General features: G+C 41.5%; 1 protein-coding gene across 2 annotated transcripts in view; it reads right to left on the bottom strand.

The window, feature by feature from the left end:
* The window catches only part of LOC118358217 (sarcoplasmic/endoplasmic reticulum calcium ATPase 2-like), a 53653-nt gene extending 48782 nt beyond the window's left edge, over positions 1-4871 (bottom strand). For both annotated transcript variants that reach the window (XM_035735783.2, XM_035735784.2), the window contains exons 1-4: positions 4377-4871; positions 3386-3403; positions 3201-3283; positions 370-474 (exon numbers count right to left, since the gene is read on the bottom strand). In XM_035735783.2, coding sequence (XP_035591676.1) covers positions 370-474; positions 3201-3283; positions 3386-3403; positions 4377-4494 — 324 coding nt within the window. In that variant the 5' untranslated portion in view covers positions 4495-4871. The remainder of the gene's footprint in view (positions 1-369; positions 475-3200; positions 3284-3385; positions 3404-4376) is intronic.
* Between the last annotated feature and the right edge of the window lie 8128 nt (positions 4872-12999).

Raw genomic sequence — 12999 nt, 5'->3', positions numbered from 1 at the left:
AGCAAGAGGAGAGGTTGTCACTTTGGTCACGCCTAAACCTTCTCAAATGTAGTCAGTGACCCACTTACTTCCTTGCCCCATTTTTCATCTACCATTGAACAGCAAGTCCTTAAAAAAGGAAAGCATAAAACTGCCATGTGGCCAATGAACAGCATGTATGAGACTTGTGGATTCTCCTACCTACAACTCTTTATGGTAGCGCTTTTACCTATAGTCGCTAGCTAGTTTCATACAATAAATATTCCTTTCCACAGCCTGCACCAAAACAAGAGTTTCTGAATAGTGTCACTGATATTGCAACGCCACACTGAACATTGACGTTCAAAATACTGTAAAAGATGTCTAAATTAGGTCATGCAAGTTGCTCACCTGCCACACACCCACAATGGCATTGGCTATAAGAATGAGTAAGATTACAAAAGGCTCCACAAAGGCTGTGATTGTTTCTTCTCCATCCTCGAACAAGGCCAAGACCTAAAGGTAAACAAGACAACGATGATCCATTACTGACATGATTCCACATAGGAGATAGCACAGGAGTAATTAACAACATCCCTCCCCCTGGTTATGCTTACTACTATGCATTTAAGCGATCATGATCATGTTAAGAAAACTGTTGTGAAATAAGGTTAAACTGTTGTGAAATAAGGTTAAACTAAATGTCCACGGAGAATGTGTATGCATTCTGATACAACTGGTTAACTTAGCAGTGGTAGAAATGCATAGAAATGTACATTTTGTTGAGTGAACTCCATTTTTTGCATAAACAACAAGATGAACATACAAAAAGTTACATCAGAAGATTTACAACAGGATATCAGTGCAAGAGTAACACATTTAAACAAGATGGATACAACACATTTATTTAGATGTAATTTAAAAAAAATTTAAACCGGACAACATTTTCGAAATTCAAAAGCAATGTGCTAAAGGTGCAACACAGAATTTTGTTGAATTTTTTAATTGTAATTTCAGAAAATGTCCATAATATAGCTGCAGTAATAGCGGAATGAGTGTTTCACAGTATTACTTACCCGCCAGTGTTTTGATTGGCTATGATATTAGCCTATTTATTTCTCCCGTCAGATATCGGTTTTACAGCTGTTTGAAGCTAGTGGACCAGAACAGAAAGTAACTTTGTTTTTTTCCGGTTTTGGTCCACCAGCTTCAAACAGCTGTAAAAAAAAAAATGTATTTGTTCTTATTCAAAATATATTTCACAACGATTTAGATGGTACAATGATTCCCTACACTAGTCAGTGCCTATTGTCTCAAAAACAGAAATTGAGCAAACAGTGTAGACTTTTTGCAACCATTTTCATAAGATAACACAGTCACAAAGTAAGAACATTTTTGACAGATGTCGCTCAGGCAGGAGCCCTAAATAGGTGAAAATCACAACCAATCACAACACTGGTGGGTATGTAACACTGTGAAAACACCATCATTCCATTATTAGCGCCAGATATATTGTGGTCATTTTCTGAAATTACAACGCAAAAATTCTAACAAATCCTATGCGTAGCACCTTTCAAATACCATAAACCTCATCGTAATCTAGCACCGTGATTTTATTTTGATTATTTAACTAGAGTTTGCTGTACTGAGCAATACATAGCCAACTCTTTATAAACACACATTGCTGAATTAAAGTTCCAAATGAAATCTCTGTTTTTATATAATTTATGGTAAATTTTGCACATAAGACATTTGAAAGTCGAAAACTTAAACCCAACACCGAAAATACAGTTAGACTACAATTTATAACAGATCGTCTTGATGTGTTACTGTATGTCATTTCAGTGTCAGCACATAACAGTACATTTGGACAAATTAATCAATGGCCCTCAGTAGCCATAAGTATCATGCATAGAATGCATGTCAAATATGAGCAGTTGAAACAAACAGCCAGCCACCTTACCACCTCAAACAAACCAGTTACCAGGACTACTGCTGCAGTAATCGGTCACTTTACATAGCCATTCTCCGACTCTGCACTCTTCCTCCCTCACAAACCAGAGATAAAAACACTCTTCTGGGAGCAAGACTAATTTGCATGTTATCTACTGAGAATAAGAGCACACGACACGTGTTGCACAAATTCACTTGAACGGGACAAAGCCACATCATGAACACTCTGCAACAAGTTCTGCTGCAAGTTCTGCTGCACCCGCTTGTTATTTCATTAACCTACTACTCGCACTCATTTGGATCTGACTTAACTGACAACCCGACCAAAAGTATGAGAGTGAGGTGCATGGGAGAAGGGGTGGTGCATTCGTCTGGGGAATGCCCTCCCACTGAAGGTCAGAGCCCAAATTTGGTCTTGAGTGGTGCCCTGTCCCCGTCAGACAGCAACCACCAACATCACCATATCGCAAGGCTGGGCACTGCATACCAGCTCCTCTAGCAGACTGACACACACTGGGATTATAGATTACAGCTCTTGACACCTCCATACTGGCCTCAAAAGGACCTCATCTCCTCAAGTCAATGTACATAGTATCTGACACTACATTGCAAACCGTTCCAGTGCAAAAACATCCATCTGTCCACTACCAAAAAACATGAATAGTAAACATTGATGTAGCAGTACACTGCTAATACTGCAGAACAATGAAAAATAGGCTAGATCACTGTATGCTGTCAGTTACATTTCTATCAAACCATTTAGCTTGTGGATAGGCTTTACTCCAAATAACGAGGCAGAGGAGAGGAAGTGATTACACTGCGAGAGTAAAAGACGACTCAAATGTCTTGTTAGACACATGGTGATAGCAACTCGAGTCAAGCAACTGCTGTCATCACCATTCCTCAAATGTGTAGCTAGCCTTCTCAGCTGTTTGGCTGCCTGATCTGTGAATGTAACCTCAGCCTAGGCATTCAAACAGAAGACATTTGCACTTGCTGTCCACACGTCTCATGCCACTAAGCTAAACATACACTTTCCATGCCAGACAGCCCACTCCTCCTGGTGTGCTTTCATCAGCAACTCTGAACAGCAAGCAGATGATTTAAGAGTTTGTTTCTATGACAACTTAACGCCGCATGTCCGGCGGGGATTGTCACCTCTATGTAATAAACCAAAACAATCTAATACATTCACAATACTCTTCAATACAGCGGTCACTGTAAAGGATTGTGAACAAATTCCAGGCCCATGGCAAGCAGCAGTACTAGAGTCTAAGCGATATACTTACAAAAGATATACAAGCTGCCAGCAGAAGAATTCGTACAAGTAAATCTTCAAATTGTTCAACAACAAGCTCCCATAGAGACTTCCCTGTAGAACGAAAGAGATGTACAAATACATCAAATCAAGAAGAATTTGTAGCACATAGTTTGTTGTAAAAGTTACATCTTTTTAATCATGTATTGTTATTACCTTCTTCAGCAGGTAACTCTGGAGATGGACCAATCCAAAATACATACAGGGAAAAGAGAACACACCATTACATTAGTAATGTTTTAGTAGCTCATGCTGTTAATTTTGACAATCAAACATATGGCCCTGCAATTGGTTTATCTCCACCCCATTTGACCCCCAATGACCCCCTATAACTCCCACTAAACCCCATATGTCCTGGTTCAGATTTAGCAAAGCTAAAACTTTGCTATAGGCAACATGGAAAAACAGGGTTTTGATTTAATTGCATTTCACCGAGTGAAACCCCAGTCTTGTGTTCGGCTGAGTCATTAACAGTAGCAAGTCGTGGATGGTAAGCATATTGCCCAATCAATGTTTGAATTCATGGTGGTGACACATAAGGTAACTTTTTGAACCCATGTTCTCAGAGGTCACCTTGAATGGTGTCAGACGCACCCAATCTATTTTACGTGATCCAATAGACGCTTTCATGAGCTTAAATCGGGAATCGAGCCTCGTTTCTTGTGTTTACAGCTAGGAAAAACTACAGAACCCAGGATTCCATGAACCGGCTTGCGTTAGCTAACTAGCATCATTAACTGTTAGCTAGCTAGGCCTGTGCCATGCCCATGGCGAGCGGCTATGCTGTCCCAAATGTCATAGGCTAGCCATCACATCAGAATGCCAAGGCACACGTCAGCGGTCTATACTTGTATACCTGGTTTAAAATACCCTTACACTAATATAACAATTCCCCCATGTAACTGACTACTTTCTAGCTAGTTTGTACAAGATTGAAACCCACGAGGTTGTCTACGATGACATCAGCCAAATTAATTCAGTCCATGACGGAGCGGAGTGATGGGGCTGACATTTACCCCAACTCCTAGGTAACTTTAGCTAACAGTGGGACTAAATGATGGTATAATGTTCCCTCATGAGTGACATATAGTGAACATTAGCTAAATAACTACCGGTACTACTAGTAAAGGTGTAGAGGTACACATACCGTTCGAGCCCCATTTCTCCTTTTGACGTTTCACCTGGTCCAAACCAAGTCCAGTGCTTTCGTTGACAGAGAAATGGCTATAAACTTCTTCAACACTCTTTGTGTGAGCGTTATCCATGGTGGTTGGTGGGCTTCTTGTCAGTTGTACTTTGTTTACTCAGCCGCCTCAGTCTCTTTAAAATTAAAACCTTTCAGCAGTAATACAGTTTACCAACTGTGAAATATGCATTCACAGAAAGGCCAGATGTCGATGATACGAGTAAGAAATTGTCCGTAAGTTGTTAGGCTGATAAACGAGCTAATTGGAACGAAAAATGACTCTTCCCTCAATAAATGTTACTTTGGGTGTCCTCTTATCTCCCCGAAAATGGTGGAAAAGAGTGCAGCAATCGCCAATGTTAAGGGCTGCAATCAACCTGTCCAATCCTTGCGCTGACCTAAATCCACCTCTCCCGGCACAGCTCACAGCTTCAGTGGTAACAAACTGTAGCGCTGATCTGATTTTGTTGAAAGTGCCTCAACACTGGGTCGTCATTAGTTACCACAGCCACAAAGTCAGAAGGCCCGCATACTCGACCAATCAGATGAGGGAATGTGATGACAGCCAAAGTCAGAAGGTTCGAATACTCGACCAATCATATGAGGGAGTGTGATGACGCGTATGCCTGTTTACAGGTCGTTGGAAACGACCAATCAGATGAGGGAGTATGATGACGATTGTGCCGACAGTCTTGCAGAAGCAGATGAGAGACGCATTTATTTTATCTAGATTTGGTTCATCAAAGATTTTGTTATTTATTATCTATATTAAAACCGTTCTAAATGCAAAGTGGTAATTGCATGTTTTATTCAAAAACTCATCTTGCAAGCTTATCAAGATGTTTGCCCTTACTCATAGTTACTTGTCTTAACCCAAAATAGGTTTACTCCAACATCTGCATTTCATTTTAAATGCCATGTAGACAAACAAATTGGTACATCTTGATTTTAGATTTTTATTTTCAGAATCCATAAGTAATCCACAAGTAAAACGTACATGGTTTCACAGAAATGTTCACAGAAATGTCAATGTTTGAAATCGGCTGATTTAAGATGAACACTTCAACCCTGTTACTTTATTTGGCACCTAGGCACTTACCCGAGTGGATCTCAGTGCAAGAGGCGTAACTACAGTCCCTGGTTCGAATCCAGGCTGTTTCACATCCGGCCATGATTGGGAGCCCCAAAGGGTGGCGTACAATTGGCCTGGCGTTGTTCGGGGTAGGCCGGGGTAGGCCTTCATTGTAAATAAGAATTTGTTCTTAACTGACTTGCCTAGATAAATAAAGATTCAATAAAAAAAATACTAGTAAATTATTTATTAAACTTAACATTGCCTTGTAGGCCACCTTTTTGGTATTTTGTGCCAGTTTCCATCTCTGTACAAAGTCATAGTCTTCAAGCTATGGAATATGGCAAAACATGTAATGATAATAATTGATTGTACTTACATGGCAATTTTCTAGACACACAAAGCTCTTTATAGTATAAGGGGAATCTCACCACACTAACTTACTCTTTATTTGCATTTATTTATCTAGCCCATCCACCCCCCTCTTCTGAGGACAAAAGTATATATAAATTTTTTAAACATAATTTAGTTTAATATACATAATTCATACACTTTACATACATGGTACTTTTATACACAGCATTACATTATAGGAGTACAATTTAATATACAGATAGCACATAAAACGGTACTCATCATTACCTACTCTTGCAATAAGTGCCATTGGGACACTCGTTTAAAGTCCCATCTTCAATTTCATTGAGGAACATTCCATAGTTTGTACTTCAACATTATTAAAATTAAATGAATGTTGTGAAAGTGTATGGTTTAAACGACAGTGATCTGTCTTTGAACTTAATGCCACCTGGTTCATTGCAGCAGCATATTTCTCTTTGGCTTTTGTTTGTATGTCTTTCCCCTGGTGGCATGTATACGTCTCTGTGCCCACAACTTCCAACGGAACACCATTGAATGGGATATTTTTACTCTTCCAACTGAGTTTTTTCCCTGCCAGCTGCTGTGCATCTTTTGAAAGTCCAGAATATGACATGTTACTATTAGAATGAAAGGCTTGTAAGGAAACGATCAACGTTGGTCTATCAAATAGAATAACTAATTTTAGCTCTCTCAAACTCTTGGCTCCATTCTGCCATCTCACTAGTTTTCAGCCATTAGCTTAGCACATGACTGCCTCATATAGAATACAATCCCAACGCTGTTTTTTAATGTTTAGAAACGTCAATAATCATTGCTTGCAATAAGGCTTTCGAAACATATGGACATGTTCTCTTTCATCAGCGAGAAAGAATCCTTCAAATAAAAAATATACACAGTTTTGTAGAGATTTTATTTCACCTTTATTTAACCAGGTAGGCAAGTTGAGAACAAGTTCTCATTTACAATTGCGACCTGGCAAGAGATCCACACAGCTATGGGTGCATCCATCCATCCAACAAAACTACACTTCAGCTACACTTTCAAAACAGGTGTTCGTAGCATGCTAGAAAGCTACAATTAACAAAAATATAAAATGCAACAATTTCAAAGATTTTCCTGAGTTACAGTTCCATTTAAATACATGCATTAGCCCCTAATCTATGGATGTCACATGACTGGGAAAACAGATATGCATCTGTTGGTCACAGATACATAAAAAAAAAGTAGAGGCGTGGATCAGAAAACCAGTCAGTATCTGGTGTGAACACCATTTGCCTCGTGCAGTGTGATATCTCCTTCACATAGAGTTGATCAGGCTTTTGATTGTGGCCTGTGGAATGTTGTCCCACTCCTCTTCAATGGCTGTGCAGTTTGTGCAGAAATTCTTCAGTTGAGCAAACCTATAGTTTCATTAGCTGTCCAGGTAGTTTGTCTCAGACGATCACGCAGGTGAAAAAGCCGGATGTGGAGGTTCCTGGGCTGGCGTGGTTACAGGTGGTGTAACGTACTGGGTGTCGTGAGTATGAAGTCAGGTGCAGGGAAAACAGAGAGTTCAATATAATGCTATTTTAATGCAAACACGGTGAACCACGGCCACCCCACTAAACACTGGGTACTCAAAACCAAACTGCCCCAGACACGGGGAATGAAAACAGTCCAGCACTATATACGAACATACACCAACACGTTCTTCTGTAACAAACACCAGGGGTACAATAATCAATCCCGCACAAAGAAACGGGCCGGCTGACTAATAAGGCCCAACTAATTACAACCAACTCAAAACAGGTGTAATCAATAAACACATAAGGAGGGGGAGAAAATAATCAGTGGCAGCTAGTAGGCCGGCGACGATGACCACTGAGCGCCACCCGAACGGGAAGGGAAGCCACCTTCGGTCGGAGTCGTGACAGGTGGTCTATGGTTGAGAGGTCAGTCGGACATACTGCCAAATTCTCTAAAACGATGTTGGAGGTGGCTTATGGTAGAGAAATTAAAATTAAATGATCTCGCAACAGCTCTGGTGGACATTCCTCGTCAGCAAAACAAATGCTTGCTCCCTTAAAACTTGAGACATCTGTGGCATTGTGTTGTGTGACAAAACTGCACATTTTAGAGTGGCCTTTTATTGTCCCCAGCACAAGGTGCACCTGTGTAATGATCATGCTGTTTAATCAGCTTCTTGATATGCCACACCTGTCAGGTGGATGGATTATCTTGGCAAAGGAGAAATTCTCACTTACAGGGATGTAAACAAATGTATGCACAAAATTGGAGAGAAATGCAACAAATATTTCAGCTCATGAAACATGGGACCAACAATTTACATGTTGCATTTATATTTTTGTTCAGTGTAAAGTTGGTCGCTTCGTCTTCCGTAGTTTTCCGTAAATAAGCGTTATAACATGCAAATACGGCTGTGTGGGAAAACTAACCAAAACCCTATCAAGTTGTGTATCAATTTAACCTTTTTCTTTTTTGATAATTATTTCTCTCTGATATGAAAAACAAGGTCCTTATGCTTCCAAAACAGTACCGCAAGCATTGCATGTTTAATGTTGGGACCAAGCGTTGGGGATCTTAACAAAACTTCCCACAACAGCAGACTCCATTCCAAGCACACAAGTTTAGTGCTGCGTTCAAGTGCTAGTCGGAACTCTGAAATTACCGACTTGCTAACTGGTTGAACGTGGTTTGTGTATGACTACAACCATTTAGCAAGTCATACATTTCAGAGTTCCGTCTAGCACTTGAACGAGGCACTAAACTCATGTGTGCTTGGAATGGAACCCCTTATTATACTAGTGGAATGGCACACCAAGCAGTGACGCAGCCAGTCAAGATGCTCTCAATGGTACAGGTGTAGAACTTTGAGGGTCCATGCCAAACCTATTCAACCTGCTGAGGGGGAAGAGGCACTGTAGCGCCTTTTTCACAGCTGTGCGCGTGTGTGGACCATTAAGTTCTTAGTGATTTGGAAACTGAGGAACTTGAAGCTGGTCCACTTTATCCCCGTGTATGTGGTTGGGGCGTGCTCGTCCCCCGTTTTCTTTAGTCCTCGATCAGCTCCTTGGTCTTACTGACATTGAGGGAGAGGTTGTGTTACGGACCCACACTGCCAGGTCACTGACCTACTCCCTGTAGGCAGTCTCATCACCGTCTGTATTCTGGCCTATCACCGTCGTGTCATCAGCAAACTTGATGAGGATGTTGGAGTTGTGCGTGGCCATGCAGTCGTGGGTGAACAGGGAGTACAGTAGGGAACTAAGCACACACCCTTGTGGGCCCCCCTGTTGAGGGTCAGCGTGGCGGAGGTGATGATGCCTACCCTCACCACCTGGGGTCAGCCAGTCAGTCAGGAAGTCCGGGATACAGTTGCAGAGGGAGGTGTTCAGTCCCAGGGTCCTAAGCTTGGTGACGAGCTTGGAGGGGACAATGGTGTTGAACGCTGAGCTGTAATCAAAGAACAGCATTCTAACATAGATATTCCTCTTATCTAGGTGGGTGAGGGCAGTGTGGAGTGGAGGTGAGATTGCATCTTGTATGGATCTGTTGAGGCGGTATGCAAATTGGAGTGGGTCTAGGGTGTCTGGGATGATGGAGTTGATGTGTGCCATAACCAGCCTCTCAAAGCACTTCAGGATTACAGATGTGAGTGCTACAGGGCGGTAGTCATTGTGGCATGAACAGGAATGATGGTGGTTCTCTCAAAACGTGGGGATTATAGACTGGGGACAAGGAGATGTTGAACATTACAGTGAATATACCTGTAAACTGTTTTGCACATGTTCTGAGAACACGCCCTCAAATAGCTACAAGTTATATAAAAAAGAAAAGACAACTTGGCCTTTTGCCCAAAATTTTCTCAATGTTATGAATTTTAGTGATGTTGTCAATTCTTGCTCCTGAATGTATTTACTAATTTGGTCTTCAAAACTTTAACTCAAGGTAGGCAATTTAGAAAATGAGGTGTTTCCTGCAAACCGGAATACGCGGCATCACACTCCCTCATCTGATTGCTTGAGTAAGCGGGCCTTCTGACTTTGTGGCTGGGGTAACTAGTGACGACCTCAACACGGCCCCTTTCTTGCATATTCCACCTGTGGGCTACTCTGGTTGGACAGAAGGAGTCTGGAAATGTTTACTCGAAAGTAAGGACAATTAGGCTAAATTTAATTTACCAAGAGTTTGCAGCCAGTGACAGACATTGTCAAACAATCCTCAGACTCTGTAGTAATCAGATATAGAAAATCAGGTTGATACATTTTCCTTTCCCAGGATCAGTAAGGCCCTAGTTCAGGGCTCTCCAACTTAGACTCTAGGGCTACTAGGTGTAGGCTTACATGCATTTATTCCAGCACATCATTAACACACCTTGTTAAAATAAAACATATTGTGGTATTTAGTCCATGATTAGCTGAATCAGAGGGGTGTAACGAAAGCCTGCTCGCTCTCCAGTCTCCAGCATTATTTGCTTTGAATTATTAAATGAGCAAACTAAAAAGCCATTAACTAATTTACAGTAACCCAAGATCAATGTACTTTGACATGGGATAACGAAGACATAGGCCTAGATGTGGCACATTCAATTAACTTTTTTGGTTCTTCTTAGTTCACCAAAATGGAAAAATATTGGTTTCCTTATCTTGAAAGTCTATGTACCAGCATAGATTGTGATCCACACTCTAGGTTTGCATACCTAGCCACACCCAGTATTTACATACATTAGTATTACGAACAGGGTTGGGTAGGTTACTTAATACATGTAATCCATTACAGTTAGTTAGTTACCTGTCCAAAATTATAATCAGTAACGTAACTTTTGGATTACCCAAACTCAGTAACGTAATCCGATTACATTCAGTTACTTTTAGATTAATTTCCCTTAAAGGCATTAGAAGAAGATGAAAATGTATGTTACCTATTGAACCACATCTATTGCAGGATAAATCTATGTTAAAGTTTACATAGCTGGCCATATGGATGTAACATTTTACTTTATGGATTGGTTATGTAGGCTTCTTCTAACCCATCGCCTTCTATTACATATAATAATGATTAAATTATATCTTTACATTAAAAACATCAGAACCACTGAGCGCCACCCGAACGGGAAGGGAAGCCACCTTCGGTCGGAGTCGTGACAGGTGGTCTATGGTTGAGAGGTCAGTCGGACATACTGCCAAATTCTCTAAAACGATGTTGGAGGTGGCTTATGGTAGAGAAATTAAAATTAAATGATCTCGCAACAGCTCTGGTGGACATTCCTCGTCAGCAAAACAAATGCTTGCTCCCTTAAAACTTGAGACATCTGTGGCATTGTGTTGTGTGACAAAACTGCACATTTTAGAGTGGCCTTTTATTGTCCCCAGCACAAGGTGCACCTGTGTAATGATCATGCTGTTTAATCAGCTTCTTGATATGCCACACCTGTCAGGTGGATGGATTATCTTGGCAAAGGAGAAATTCTCACTTACAGGGATGTAAACAAATGTATGCACAAAATTGGAGAGAAATGCAACAAATATTTCAGCTCATGAAACATGGGACCAACAATTTACATGTTGCATTTATATTTTTGTTCAGTGTAAAGTTGGTCGCTTCGTCTTCCGTAGTTTTCCGTAAATAAGCGTTATAACATGCAAATACGGCTGTGTGGGAAAACTAACCAAAACCCTATCAAGTTGTGTATCAATTTAACCTTTTTCTTTTTTGATAATTATTTCTCTCTGATATGAAAAACAAGGTCCTTATGCTTCCAAAACAGTACCGCAAGCATTGCATGTTTAATGTTGGGACCAAGCGTTGGGGATCTTAACAAAACTTCCCACAACAGCAGACTCCATTCCAAGCACACAAGTTTAGTGCTGCGTTCAAGTGCTAGTCGGAACTCTGAAATTACCGACTTGCTAACTGGTTGAACGTGGTTTGTGTATGACTACAACCATTTAGCAAGTCATACATTTCAGAGTTCCGTCTAGCACTTGAACGAGGCACTAAACTCATGTGTGCTTGGAATGGAACCCCTTATTATACTAGTGGAATGGCACACCAAGCAGTGACGCAGCCAGTCAAGATGCTCTCAATGGTACAGGTGTAGAACTTTGAGGGTCCATGCCAAACCTATTCAACCTGCTGAGGGGGAAGAGGCACTGTAGCGCCTTTTTCACAGCTGTGCGCGTGTGTGGACCATTAAGTTCTTAGTGATTTGGAAACTGAGGAACTTGAAGCTGGTCCACTTTATCCCCGTGTATGTGGTTGGGGCGTGCTCGTCCCCCGTTTTCTTTAGTCCTCGATCAGCTCCTTGGTCTTACTGACATTGAGGGAGAGGTTGTGTTACGGACCCACACTGCCAGGTCACTGACCTACTCCCTGTAGGCAGTCTCATCACCGTCTGTATTCTGGCCTATCACCGTCGTGTCATCAGCAAACTTGATGAGGATGTTGGAGTTGTGCGTGGCCATGCAGTCGTGGGTGAACAGGGAGTACAGTAGGGAACTAAGCACACACCCTTGTGGGCCCCCCTGTTGAGGGTCAGCGTGGCGGAGGTGATGATGCCTACCCTCACCACCTGGGGTCAGCCAGTCAGTCAGGAAGTCCGGGATACAGTTGCAGAGGGAGGTGTTCAGTCCCAGGGTCCTAAGCTTGGTGACGAGCTTGGAGGGGACAATGGTGTTGAACGCTGAGCTGTAATCAAAGAACAGCATTCTAACATAGATATTCCTCTTATCTAGGTGGGTGAGGGCAGTGTGGAGTGGAGGTGAGATTGCATCTTGTATGGATCTGTTGAGGCGGTATGCAAATTGGAGTGGGTCTAGGGTGTCTGGGATGATGGAGTTGATGTGTGCCATAACCAGCCTCTCAAAGCACTTCAGGATTACAGATGTGAGTGCTACAGGGCGGTAGTCATTGTGGCATGAACAGGAATGATGGTGGTTCTCTCAAAACGTGGGGATTATAGACTGGGGACAAGGAGATGTTGAACATTACAGTGAATATACCTGTAAACTGTTTTGCACATGTTCTGAGAACACGCCCTCAAATAGCTACAAGTTATATAAAAAAAGAAAAGACAACTTGGCCTTTTGCCCAAAATTTTCTCAATGTTATGAATTTTAGTGATGTTGTCAATTC

This window comes from Oncorhynchus keta, chromosome 25 (genome assembly GCF_023373465.1).
Source record: "Oncorhynchus keta strain PuntledgeMale-10-30-2019 chromosome 25, Oket_V2, whole genome shotgun sequence".
In the NCBI taxonomy this organism is placed as follows: domain Eukaryota; kingdom Metazoa; phylum Chordata; class Actinopteri; order Salmoniformes; family Salmonidae; genus Oncorhynchus; species Oncorhynchus keta.
This window is presented reverse-complemented; position numbering and strand designations above follow the sequence as displayed.